Source organism: Rana temporaria, chromosome 1 (assembly GCF_905171775.1).
Source record: "Rana temporaria chromosome 1, aRanTem1.1, whole genome shotgun sequence".
NCBI classification, from domain to species: Eukaryota; Metazoa; Chordata; class Amphibia; order Anura; family Ranidae; genus Rana; species Rana temporaria.
The window spans coordinates 627,448,420-627,461,428 of NC_053489.1; the positions used below are offsets into that span (position 1 = coordinate 627,448,420).

The 13,009-nt window shown below is 48.4% G+C and overlaps 1 protein-coding gene across 4 annotated transcripts in view; it reads left to right on the forward strand.

Annotated features, from left to right (window-relative positions):
* ACOX3 (acyl-CoA oxidase 3, pristanoyl) overlaps positions 1-13,009 on the forward strand; it is a 186,708-nt gene that overhangs the window by 21,212 nt on the left and 152,487 nt on the right. For all 4 annotated transcript variants that reach the window (XM_040335363.1, XM_040335361.1, XM_040335362.1 and 1 more), the window contains exon 5: positions 6,686-6,775. In XM_040335363.1, the coding sequence (XP_040191297.1) occupies positions 6,686-6,775 (90 nt within the window). The remainder of the gene's footprint in view (positions 1-6,685; positions 6,776-13,009) is intronic.

A 13,009-nucleotide genomic window follows, 5' to 3' on the forward strand; every position in this document is an offset into this window, starting at 1 on the left:
GTTAAAGACAGAAGTAAACACGCACATTTAATAATCTATTTGTGTGAAAAAAAAGGTTGCCAATTTTGTTTGGGAGCCACGTCGCACGACTGCGCAATTGTCAGTTAAAGCGACGCCGTGCCGAATCACAAAAACTTGCCCGGTCATTGACCAGAAATATGGTCCGGGCTCAAGTGGTTAAAAATTAACAAAACACAAAAGTGAGCCCAATTTTTGGGGATAATGTGAAAGATGATGTTACACTGAGTAAATAGATACCTTACATGTCACGCTTTACTATTGGAAACACTCCTGCAATGGGGCCAAAATGAATTCCGTGAATATCCCCATAGGCAACCTTTTTCTTTTTTTTCCAGGTTACCAGTTTATAGTTACAAAGAAGGTCTAGTGGTAAAAGTATTGCTCTCGCTCTAACGCACGCGTCAATACCTCACATGTGTGGTTTGAACGATGTTTACATATGTGGGCGGGACTTGCGTAAGTCCCGCCCACATATGTAAAAATTAGTTTTACTTTTTGCTATAATAAATATCCCCAAAAATATATATTGAAAAAACTAAAAAAACCCTCAGTTTAGGCCGATACGTATTCTACATCTTTTTGGTTCCAAAAAATCGCAAATAGCGTTTAGTGTTTGGTTTTTGCAAAAGTTATAGCGTCTACAAATTTTTTTTTTTGTTGTTTTAACTAGTTATTGGGGCGATCAGCGATTTTTATCGGTACTGCGACATTATGGCGGACACATCGAACACTTTTTTGGAACCATTGGCATTTTTCTAGCGATCAGTGCTGTAAAAAATGCATTGCTTACTCAAAAAATGCCACTGGCAGGGAAGGGGTTAACACTAGGTGCGAGGGAGGGGTTAAATATGTTCCCTGGGTGTGTTCTAACTGTAGGGGGGGGGGACTGACATGTGTAAATGACAGATCGCTATTCATGAAGGGGAACTCCAGACCCCCCCAAAAAAAAATAAGGTGGGTTCCCTCCAGGTGCATACCAGGCTCTTAGGCTTGGTCTGGAACATAAGGGGTTAAACCCGCGCAAAAAAAAATAGCGTGGGGGTCACCCCCAAGATCCAAACCAAGCACTTATCCCAGGCACGCAGTCTGGTCAGACAGGAATGGGGGTGGGGACGAGCGAGCGCCCCCCTCCCTCCTGAGCCATACCAGACCACATGCCCTCAACATGGGGGAGTGTGTGCTGTGGGGGAGGGGGGCACTGCCCCCCCACCCCAAAGCACTCTTGCCCCCATGTCAATAGGGACAAGAGCCTCTTCCCGACAACCCTGGCCGTTGGTTGTCGGGGTATGCGGGCGGAGAGCTTATCAGAATCTGAGAGACCCCTTTAATAAAGGGGTCCCCAGATTCCGGCCCCCCACCCTATGTGAATGAGTATGGGGTACATCGTACCTCTACCCATTCACATGGGGGAAATGTAAAGTAAAAAAAACACCACACAGAATAAAATATTTTATTAATCTGCTCCGGAGCCCCCCCTTTCTTCTTTAGCTCTCTTAGAAGGGGGGGTTTCTTCTCTCCCGATCTTCCGCCGGGACCCTGGGCTTCGGTGATTTCTGCCGGGGGAGGGCGCCATCCCTCGGTCCTCTCCGGAGCCTTCCGCCGGATGCCCCCACCCCATTTAAGCTCTTTTTCATTAGGGAGGGGCATCCGGACTTCGGGGTCTTCTGCCGGGGGATGGCGCCTATCCCCCGGTCTTTCCGGTGCCTTCCGCCAGGGTTCCGGTCTTCCTGGTCTTCTGCCGGGGGTGCGCCAACTCCCAGGTCTTTTCTCTTCTGTCTTCTCTGCTCCCTCTTCTGCCTGGCTCCCCCGCGGAGCCAGGGCTTTCTTCCGTCTTCTTTCTTCTCTCTTCCTTCTGCCTGTCTCCTCCGGGAGCACAGGGCTTGTCTCCGCTGTCTTCTTCCTTCTCTTCCATTCGATGTTGACACTACGAGGTTCCGCGCTGACATGCCGTGTCAGCGGCGGGCATGGACTTATATAGGGTAATGCCACCATGTGACCTCAACCCATGTGACATCACATTCCCTGGGCATGATGGGAATGTGATGTCACATGGGTTGAGGTCACATGGTGGCATTGCCCTATATAAGTCCATGCCCGCCGCTGACACGGCATGTCAGCGCGGAACCTCGTCGTGTCAACATCCAATGGAAGAGAAGCAAGAAGACAGCGGAGACAAGCCCTGGGCTCCCGGAGGAGACAGGCAGAAGAAGGAAGAGAGAAGAAAGAAGACGGAAGAAAGCCCTGGCTCCGCGGGGGAGCCAGGCAGAAGAGGGAGCAGAGAAGACAGAAGAGAAAAGACCTGGGAGTTGGCGCACCCCCGGCAGAAGACCAGGAAGACCGGAACCCTGGCGGAAGGCACCGGAAAGACCGGGGGATAGGCGCCATCCCCCGGCAGAAGACCCAGAAGTCCCAGAATGGGGTGGGGGCATCCGGCGGAAGGCTCCGGAGAGGACCGAGGGATGGCGCCCTCCCCCGGCAGAAATCACCGAAGCCCAGGGTCCCGGCGGAAGATCGGGAGAGAAGAAACCCCCCCCTTCTAAGAGAGCTAAAGAAGAAAGGGGGGGGCTCCGGAGCAGATTAATAAAATATTTTATTCTGTGTGGTGTTTTATTTAACTTTACATTTCCCCCATGTGAATGGGTAGAGGTACGATGTACCCCATACTCATTCACATAGGGTGGGGGGCCGGCATCTGGGGGCCCCCTTATTAAAGGGAGCTCGCAGATTCCGATTAGCCCCGCCCGCATACCCCGACAACCAATGGCAAGGGTTGTCGGGAAGAGGCTCTTGTCCCTATCGACATGGGGGCAAGAGTGCTGTGGGGTGGGGGGGCAGTGCCCCCCTCCCCCACAGCACACACTCCCCCATGTTGAGGGCATGCGGTCTGGTACGGCTCAGGAGGGGGGGGGGGCGCTCGCTCGTCCCCTCCCCCATTCCTGTCCGGGCCAGACTGCATGCTTGGGATGAGGGCTTGGTTTGGATCTGGGGGGGACCCCCGTGCCAAATTGGCGCGGGTTTAACCCCTCACGTTCCGGACCAAGCCTAAGAGCCTAATGTAGCCCTGAAGGGGGACCCGCGCCGATTTCAAGTTTGAAATTTGGCGCCGAGTTCCCCTTCAGGGCTGAAAACAGCTCGGAGATTCCCGTGCGCCGCGTCACGCAGCGCAATCACGGGTACGCCGCTTGGTATTTACCAAGATTTTCACGGCGTACTGACAAGGCGCACGGGAATCCCTGACTTTTCTCTCTGCGCATGCCCAGTATGCAAATGAACCTCCCGAGGTTCAGGCGCACTGTGCAAGCGTACGGGGATCTGTTTTCAAAAAACACTTTCCCTTTCAATTCGGCCCGCCAAACACCTTAAAACACATGTCACTTCACTTCCCCTGCATCCCCCCACCTCCCCCCCTAATAAACTCCCGCCCAAACCCCCGCAATTTACAGTTTAATGTGCCGTGCGCCAGGTCTGTACTGGTGCACAATGCACCCTCTCCTGGGCGCACGGAGCACATTAGTAACTAGGGAAATACACTGCACTAGCAGCGTATTTCTTTAGTAAATGGCCAAACGGCTGCTACTCCTGCTTTTACTCCATGAGTCATGGAGTAAAGGCTTGGTAAATCAGGCCCTCTGTGTGTTTCAGTTTTAGTAAGGCTCCATTTACAAATTTGCACAATTTCCAGTGCGACTTCGGACTGTGACTTTGATCCAACTTTACACACTCTGGCATCAAAGTAGTAAAGGCACCTTTTCAAAGTCGCTACAACTTTAAGTCGCATCGATCTGAACGGGTGCCATTAAACAATGGGCTTCAACTGGTCATACAACTTTGTGTCCAAAGTTGCATAATAAGTCACACAAGTGTGAATGGAGCTTTAATCTCACCCTATTGTGTCATGATTAGCAGTGATATACACAATATTGATCAAAGAAATAGTAATAGGTAAACTGTGTTAACTTTGACCACCAATTTTCAATCTAGTTTTAGTCATAGTCTTTTAACTTGCATGCCGTTTTTTAGTTGTATTTTAGTCATCTGAATTGTTTTAGTCATATTTTAGTTGACTAAAATCTGCAGTACATTTTAGTCTACTAAATTCGAATGCCTTTAGTTAACTTGCAATGCATGAATTAAGCATTTTTCTAGAATTTACAAACACATTATATACTCCTGGATATTAACACGTTATTATTCATGATATTAAGGTTTGAACATGCACTACAGGCACAAATCTAGCCATTGTCCTATTGTGATGGAACCGCTTAGCAACCCGATTAGGTGTTTCCGCCAAACAGCGTCTCCTGCCCTCCAAATTGTTACAGCAGACCAAGAGCTAATACCAGCCCTGTTACCCCAAGCATCGTACACAGGCAAGATGTTGGTATACGAATCAAAGTAATGACTGTTTATTGAACAGGAATACAGGCTTTTTATACACTTGAAAATTAGGTCAGTCACCACATGAACAATAAAACCAAATATTTACCAAAACATCACACAATGGTTTAGATAACAAGGTAGAGCTGACACAAGGCTAATCCCATCATAGATGCAGTACCTCCAAGAGTTGGCCAAATTAGTCAACAGAGACCTATAGGTGACTCAATTAACTTTAACACTGGGAGAAAGACAATTAACACATACAATGAAGGAGCTGGTGTGAGATGGGTGAAGGTGATGTCTCAGTGCCAATTAGTATGCATACAACAATATTGGGCCCACAGGACTTTTAATGAGTCACACCTCAAACGTGTATAAAAAAAAATGTATTGACATACATTTAGAAACACATAAAATATCACACACATACAGTGTCTCAAAAAAGTGAGTACACCCCTCACTTTTTTGTGAATACTTTATTATATATTCATGGTTTCCTCAATGAACTGTAGCTACCCATACTTCTCTTTCAATTGATTGTTGTCTAAATTGGCCCTGGTATATGTGTGTGTGAGTCCAAAAATACCAACTGCAGCCTAATATAGCAGACCCTGGTAATACTCTTGAGTGGTTAATGCAGCTCTAGTATGCATTTGGGGCACAGAGTCACAGGAAGATGTAAGGTTACAATTAAACCAAACTTCACAATGTGGTCATGCTAATATGAATGGGAATACAAGTTTTTGGCCAGTGTCTGGGGAAATCGTGTAAGGGGTGGAAGGCCCTACCAACACTGAAAAGTGGATAGTTTGTTATAGCTTTGTTCTTGTTCCCTTCGTCTGGATGCAACTGAACTTGACTGAGGATAAATGCTGAAAAATGACTTTATAGTCCCTCACAGGGCTTTTTTTCAGCAGGAACGCGGGGGAACGCAGTTCTGGCACCTCCAGCTCTGAATGTATGTAATGGTGCTCGGAGGTGTAAGGAGTGGAACCAAGGAATGGTGCTTGGAGGTGGGTAGGGGGTGGAACCAAGGAATAGTGCTCGGAGGTGGGTAGGGGGTAGGGGTGGAACCAAGGAATAGTGCTCGAAGGTCGGTAGGGGGTAGAACCAAGGAATAGTGCTCGGAGGTGGGAAGGGGGTGGAACCAAGGAATAGTGCTCGGAGGTGGGTAGGGGGTGAAACCAATGAATGGTGCTCGGAGGTGGGTAGGGGGTGGACACAAGAAGTTACTCAGAAGGAGGGAGTTCCTACACCTATTCTCTGAGAAAAAAAGCCCTGGTCCCTCACCACTAAAACCCACTTCTCTATAAACTGTTTAACAGGTCAAATATGAGCAATATCTGTATCTCATAATTTATGCTGTGCAATCTTGGGGTATCTTACGCCTAGCAGTCAAAATCACTGTGCAGCTCAGTTTTAACATAGAACACTTCTGCAATCCGTGGTGCGGGCTGTGCTCTCTCTCCGACTCATCCTTTCTGTTGGTGCAGCTCCTGTGTGTCTGTGAACACCGCCACCTGCTTGTTAATACAGGAGCACTTCACTGGTAGGAAGGAGGAGGGGGAGCGAGAATACAGCACACATCACCTCTCGGCTCTCTCCTCACTTCCTTGCTGCTCCCAGGGCTGGGCAGACAGGAGTAGTGATGCTGTTGTCATTACTCCTGTCAGCCTTGTAACAGAAGGCGCACGCCCCTATTTCTACAGTAAACCATTGCACCCAGGGTATCCGCCCCTCCCTGCCACCTGTTATCCTGGCCCTGCTCACAAAATACTTTTATGCCGCGTACACACAATCGGAAATTCCGACAAGAAAACCGTGGATTTTTTTCCGATGGAATGTTGGCACAAATTTGTGTTGCATACACACAGTCACACAAAATTCCGACCGTCAAGAACGCTGTCGCGTACAACGAGCCGAGAAAAATGTAGTTCAATGATTCCGAGCACGCATCAAATTTCGAGCATGCATGATTTTTTGCGAACAGACGATCGGAATTTCCGACAAGAACTTTTCTCGTCTGAAAATTTAAGAACCAGCTCTCGATTTTTTTTTTTTTTTTTTTGCTGTCGGAAATTCCGACAGAAAAAGTTCGATAGGGCCTGCACAGTCGGAATTTCTGACCAAAAGCTCACATCAAACTTTTCTTGTGGAAAATTGCGATCGTGTATACACGGCATTACATTTTCATTATTAATTTTCCTGCTTCAGCTTTGGAATTAAATTGTTGTTTATGATATTTGTTAGATTTTTACACTAATAATCTATTGTTTTACTTTAGATTTTTGGATGCTTTGCACTCACAGAATTGAGCCATGGCAGCAATACAAAGGCTATTCGCACAACTGCAAACTTCGATGCTTCAACAAAGGTATGCAGCAGGAGATTGTCATCAAACTGCTGACTTAACTGGTGTTAAAAGGAAATATAATGGGTATAATGGATTTTGACTTGGTTCTTTTGTAATTGCTTCATTCACTGCCACTTCCCAACCATTGCTCCTCTTTGGGTGCCTCTCCATTGGGTGGGTGTGTACAGGAGATACATAGTCCACAACACCCAGCTCTATTATTGCATTGCTGCATGTCTGGAGCAGGGTGCATGAGAACATTTTAAATTGCTAGGAACATAAGGAGAAAAGATGTGTGTGTGTGTGTGTGTGTGTGTTTGTGTTTTTTTGCAAAAAAAACGGAAAATTGTATCATACTTACCAGTAATTTTCCTTTCCTGGTGCCTATCCATGGCAGCATACCTGTGACAAGCTCCGCCTTGGCTCCTCCCTCAGGACTAGTGAATATTATAAAAGAGTTGGTTAGCAGCGCCCCCACATTCTCCGTAATATAGAATACCGAGGGTGGGAGCGTATGCTGCCATGGATAGGCACCAGGAAAGGAAAATTACTGGTAAGTATGATACAATTTTCCGTTTTCCTGGTGCCTCCATGGCAGCATACCTGTGACAAATAACTAGCTGAGACGGGTGGGATGATGCTTAGGAGGTTTATTTCAAAGGAATTATTATTATTATTATCAATAATTAGAGGAAGCAACGGCTGATTTGATCGCCTGTCTGCCGAATTCTACCGATGAGAGAGCTCCTGGGTCTACTCGGTAATGCTTCAGAAAAGTATGTTGGGACGACCAGGTCGCTGCCCTACAAATAGTTTCGATTGCCACGTTCGCTCTTGCCGCCCAAGAGGCAGAGACCGCCCTAGTGGAGTGTGCCCTGACCATCAAAGGGGGGTCCAGACCCTTTGCCCTGTACGCCTTGTGGATAAGCTTAACAATCCATGAGGCAATTGTTCTTGCTGACGCCTCCTTGCCTTTGTTCTTCCCCCAGGGAATTATGAGCAATTTGGTAGAGTCTCTGAAAGGTGCCGTGACCCTGAGATAGCATTTTAGGGTGGAGGCAATGTCCAGTTCATGAAGAGAACCTGATTCCTGTTCTAGAAACGTTGGGAGAGCCCAGGGTTCCGACATGGCCAAAGATGACGTGACCTTGGGGATAAACCCTCGTACTGTTCTCAGTTCCACTCTGTCATGGTAGAATATGATATGGTTATCATCCGCCCCCAGAGCTTGGAGCTCTGAAACCCGTCTGCCAGAGGTTATGGCTATCAAGAAGGTAAGCTTCAAGGTTAAGTTCCAAAGTGATGCCGAGTCCGAAGGAGCAAAAGGTGGGCTGGCTAAGGCCTCTAGGATGACAGCGAGGTCCCAGGTGGGAAAAGCCTGTTTAGTTGGTGGACGGATCTTTCTGACTGCCTTAAAAAATTGGATTATTAATGGGTCCTCTGCCCACCTTCTGCTGGTTGCTGTTGAAATTGCTGCTACCTGTACTTTTAATGTACTCATAGCAAGGCCCACATCCAGGCCTGCCTGCAAAAATTCAAGCATTTGCGAGGATGATGGAGAATCTGGATCGCAGCTTCTGCTAATCATGAAGGCCTTGAACTTGTTCCACACCCTATCGTATATACTGTTTGTGGAAGGCTTTCTAGCCCTGAGAAGGGTTGCGATAACCTCGTTGGAACATCCTAGTGATTCAAACCTTTGCCTTTCAGCAGCCAGATGTGAAGGTTCAGCCTGCCTGGATCTGGATGGGTGTGACATCCCTGAGCGAGGAGGAAGGGTATCAGCGGAACCTTGACCGGCGGCTGAGTACTCAGGTACATTGCCGTAGGAAACCAAGGGCGTCTCGGCCAGTATGGTAGAACCGTTATTACTGTTGTGGACTCTATCATGATCCTCGCCAGGAGTTTTGGAATGAGGGGCCGTGGAGGGAATGCATAGGCCAGTTTGCATGCCCATGGGGCTGAGAGAGCATCTATTGCTTCCGCTTGGGGATGTGGGAGCCTCGAGATGAATCTTGGAAGCTTGGAATTGTATGCAGTTGCAAATAGGTCCAGTTCGGGGAGCCCCCACTGGCTCACTATCCAGTTGAAGATTCTTGGGTGTAGAGACCACTCGTTGGCATCTATGAACCTGCGAGATAGGAGGTCGGCTCTTGAGTTGAGATGACCTGGTAGGTAGATTGCCCTTAGGTCCTTTAGGTTTCTTTCCGCCCAGAGGATAATGGGCTCCACCTCCCTCAGCAGGGACCTGCTGTGCGTCCCTCCTTGACGGTGTATATAAGATACAGCGGCTTTGTTGTCCATCCGTAGAAGGACTGGTCTCCCTGTGATCTCGAATTCTAGGGCTAGTAATGCACGGTAGGCTGCCCGGATCTCCAGGATATTCGACACCAAGCCCGTCGCACTGAAGGACCATCTCCCCTGCACTGAGATCTGGTTGCAGTGTGCTCCCCAACCTGCTGAACTGGCATCGGTGGTAATTGTGATCCAGTTTACATGCCCTAGCGGACGTGATTTCATCAGCGTGTGTTTCTTCATCCACCAATGAAGACTTCTGAGCATCAGGGTCGTCAGATGTATAGGTTGAGATAGATATCGTTTGTTCCACTGCCTCAAGAATTCCAGTTGGAAATATCTCAAATGCCAATGGGCCCAAGGGACCATGGGGATACATGACGACATCCGGCCTATCAGGCTCAGACACTTCGAGGCGGTCAGATGGAGTCTCGCACTCACACTCTTCATCTGCTGAATAATAGACGCCACTTTCTGAGGTGGAAGGGACACTGTACCATTCTCTGTGTTGAACAGTGCACCCAGATAAATCATTTCCTGGGTTGGAGACAGATGACTCTTCTCCTGGTTTATCTTCCATCCAAAGTCTACTAGCGTCGTTAGAAGAACTTCCCTGTGTTCCATCAATTGGGCTGGATCGCTCGCTAGGAGAAGAAGGTCGTCCAAATAATGGTATACTCGAAGCCCCTGTTCCCTTAGAGGGGCTATCACGGCAATCAGTGTCTTTGTGAAGACTCTCGGTGATGTGCAGAGGCCAAACGGGAGACTGCGGAATTGAAGATGTACCTGGCCTACTGCAAACCTCAGATACTTCTGGAAAGAGGGGAGTATGGGTATATGCAGGTACGCATCCCGTAAGTCTATGGATAACATCCAGTCCCCTGGTTGGATTACACGGACGATTGTTTGTAGTGACTCCATCTTGAATCGTTCTAGGAAAATGTAACGATTTAGCCTCTTTAGGTCTATGACAGGTCTCCAACCTCCGGTTTTTTTGGGGACGAGAAACAGGGTGGAGTAAAAACCTGTAAATCTTTCCGATGGAGGTACTGGGATTACTGCCTGCTGTTCCTGTAAGGAGAGAAGAAAGTGCTGTAGAGCCTCCGCTTTTTGAGGGGACCTTGACATCCTTGTTGGAGAGAAGAAGTCTTTGGGGGGTTTGTCTAGAAACGTCCAGAAGTGTCCGTATTTTACAGTGGAAATTACCCAGGGATCCCTGCACCTTTGCTCCCAGATTTTCGAGAAGTGTTGGAGTCTGGCCCCCACCGGAATCGCTTGGGATGGTTCGGCGTCAAAAGGACTTAGCAGAATCCTGCGGAGTAGGCACGGATCCCTGTCTACGGTTCTTGAGGAAGGTGGACTGCGTGCTTTTCCAATTTTGCCTAAAGCCTCTTCCTTGCCTGGACTGTCTGTAGTCCTTGTTCTTAGAATATTGGAATCTGGGTGTGAATGTTCTAAAGCGCTTGGATCGCCTGTCCTGGGGCAACAGACCCGACTTCCCGCCAGTAACGCGAGATATGGCTTTATCCAACTTCTCCCCAAATAGGGCTTTTCCATCAAATGGTATTTTGCACCAATTCTGTTTCGATGCAATATCTGCTGACCATGGTTTTAGCCACAAGGCCCGTTTGGCCATTACTGTGTGGAGCATTGCCCTTGCGGAGCATCGAACTGAATCGATGGCAGCTTCCCCAATGAAGTCTGCAGAGAGTTTTAGCTCATCTAAGGCCTTAATAATGTCTTCCTTTGGGACATCCTGCTGGATTGCCGACTCTATATTCTCTGTCCAAACGCGTAGCGCGTTGGAAACCGATGTTAAAGCAACCGCGGGCTTGCAGGCATTGCCCGCCATCTGGTAGGCTTTTTTGAGGTCGAGATCCATTCTTCTATCCAGTGGATCCTTGAATGACGTTGAATCTTCCATAGGCAGCGTAACGTTTTTCGCTAACCTTACCACAGCTGCATCGACCACTGGAGGGGCCTCGAGCATTACAGAGTCTTCTTCCGATAGAGGATATAGTTTTCCTAGGCGGTTAAGGGAGAATCTTTTTTCGGTCTTTCCCCATTCTTCCTCGATCACACCCTTAATCTCGTCCATGAGAGGGAAAAAGGAAATCTGGCGCTTGAGAAAGGGGAAGTATGCCTTAGACTTCTTGCCTTCTGTCTCAGTTTCCTCCCAACCAATTGCCTGTTTTACTGCCTGCACATAGGGCTGGACCATGGAAAAGGCAAAGCCGGAGACATCCAGGTCATCCGAGGAACCCTCTGAAGCGTCATCCTCCTCCTGATGTTTAGAGGATGAGGCAGGTGTCGGTCGAGGAATTCCGCTAGTGGACGGTCCGGGAATGGCCTCCCCCGCCGGCTGCTCCTGGAGAGGAACCACCGGTTGCGATGGCATTGAGGCCACTAATTCTGCAAAGGAATCCTTTATTGCTTTCTTAAGCAGGTCCGCCACTTGCATGCCCTCGGACTCTCTGTCCGCCGCATAGTCCCTCATGCAATCTTGACAGATCCGTTTATGTGGAAGAGGGGTAGCTCCACAGGCTTGACACTTTGGAGATCTGGGTCTCGGGGAGCGTGAGTGATGGCGCTTTTTGGCCAAAGACTTCTTGCCACTCTCATGGTCTCCTCGCCTGGAAGACCTTCCCCTGCTGTGGCTTGAGTCAGAGTCTTCATGACGCCTTGATGTCTTCTTAGACGTCTTCTGGCGTACAGGGCTGCAATACATAAGAGTATGCGCCTTAGTGCACTCTTTTTTTTTTTTTTTTTTTTTAAAACTTACCTGGACGTAGGTCCTTACCTTAATTGTAGAGTAGGATCTTGTATGGACGGCGAATGGCTCATGTTAGGTGGATTAGCGGAGGAAGCAGCTAAGGAAAGAACAGGAAAAGGTTAAACGCCATAACCTAACCCGGCTAAACGGACACATTCCTAAGTGTTATTGTTTTTTTTTTTTTTTTAGAAAAAAATTATTTTATGTTTTTTTTTTTTTTTTGTAATAAATGGCCCCTTTTTTTTTTTTTTTTTTTTTTTACCTGTAGAAACAGGTCTTTTGTCCTGGAGCTCTCAGTATTTTGGTTCTCCCTGGACAGCCTCAGGCATCTTAGTGAGGCAGCCAGGGAGTTATAAAGGGTTCAGGTGAACAGAGGAACGCCTCTGCCCTGAACTTTTGGAGAAAGGGCAAAAATTCTATGTTTTTCCCTATTCCAAGATGGCCGCCGGAGCCTCCGGGCGTACTGCGCATGCGCGAACCGGCGGCTCTAGGACCCGGAAGTCCCGGCCGTCGGCGCCAGCGTCGAATGCAGCAGAGGACGCCCCCAGCCATACAAAACGGCTGGGGGTGACGCACGCGACCCCTAAGGGGCCAGGAGACAATATGGAAAGTGAGGGATGACCGGGGCAGGCGAGGGAAACACCGGGGGAAAACGAGGGGGAAAACGAGGGGGACCGCAGGTGAGCCATGGGATTGCAGGGACAGGAAGGATGCCAGAAAGGAGTTTAGGAAAGGGGGAAAGAAATAAATAAAAAAATAAATGAAAAATAAATGAAAAGTAAAAGAATTAGCTGCTGCCTCCGTTACCATGGGAAGCCAGATGCCTGAGAGATACACTGCAGATAGAGCTCTTAGTTAAGAGACAAACTGCCTGTCCCAAAAGATCCTACAGAAGGGACTCCCAACCTTATTAGCGCGTTTAGCTGCCCAAGAGAAGGGACCGCATCCGGGAGAGGCTTGAACCCGGATGGACGCTGCCGAATGCAGAAGGTAGGACGATCGACCAGTATTCACTGCCATGAGGTATGAGGAAAAAAAGGAGAATGTGGGGGCGCTGCTAACCAACTCTTTTATAATATTCACTAGTCCTGAGGGAGGAGCCAAGGCGGAGCTTGTCACAGGTATGCTGCCATGGAGGCACCAGGAAAAAAGACTTTTCATGGGTTGTAGGGCAAGAACGAAAATGT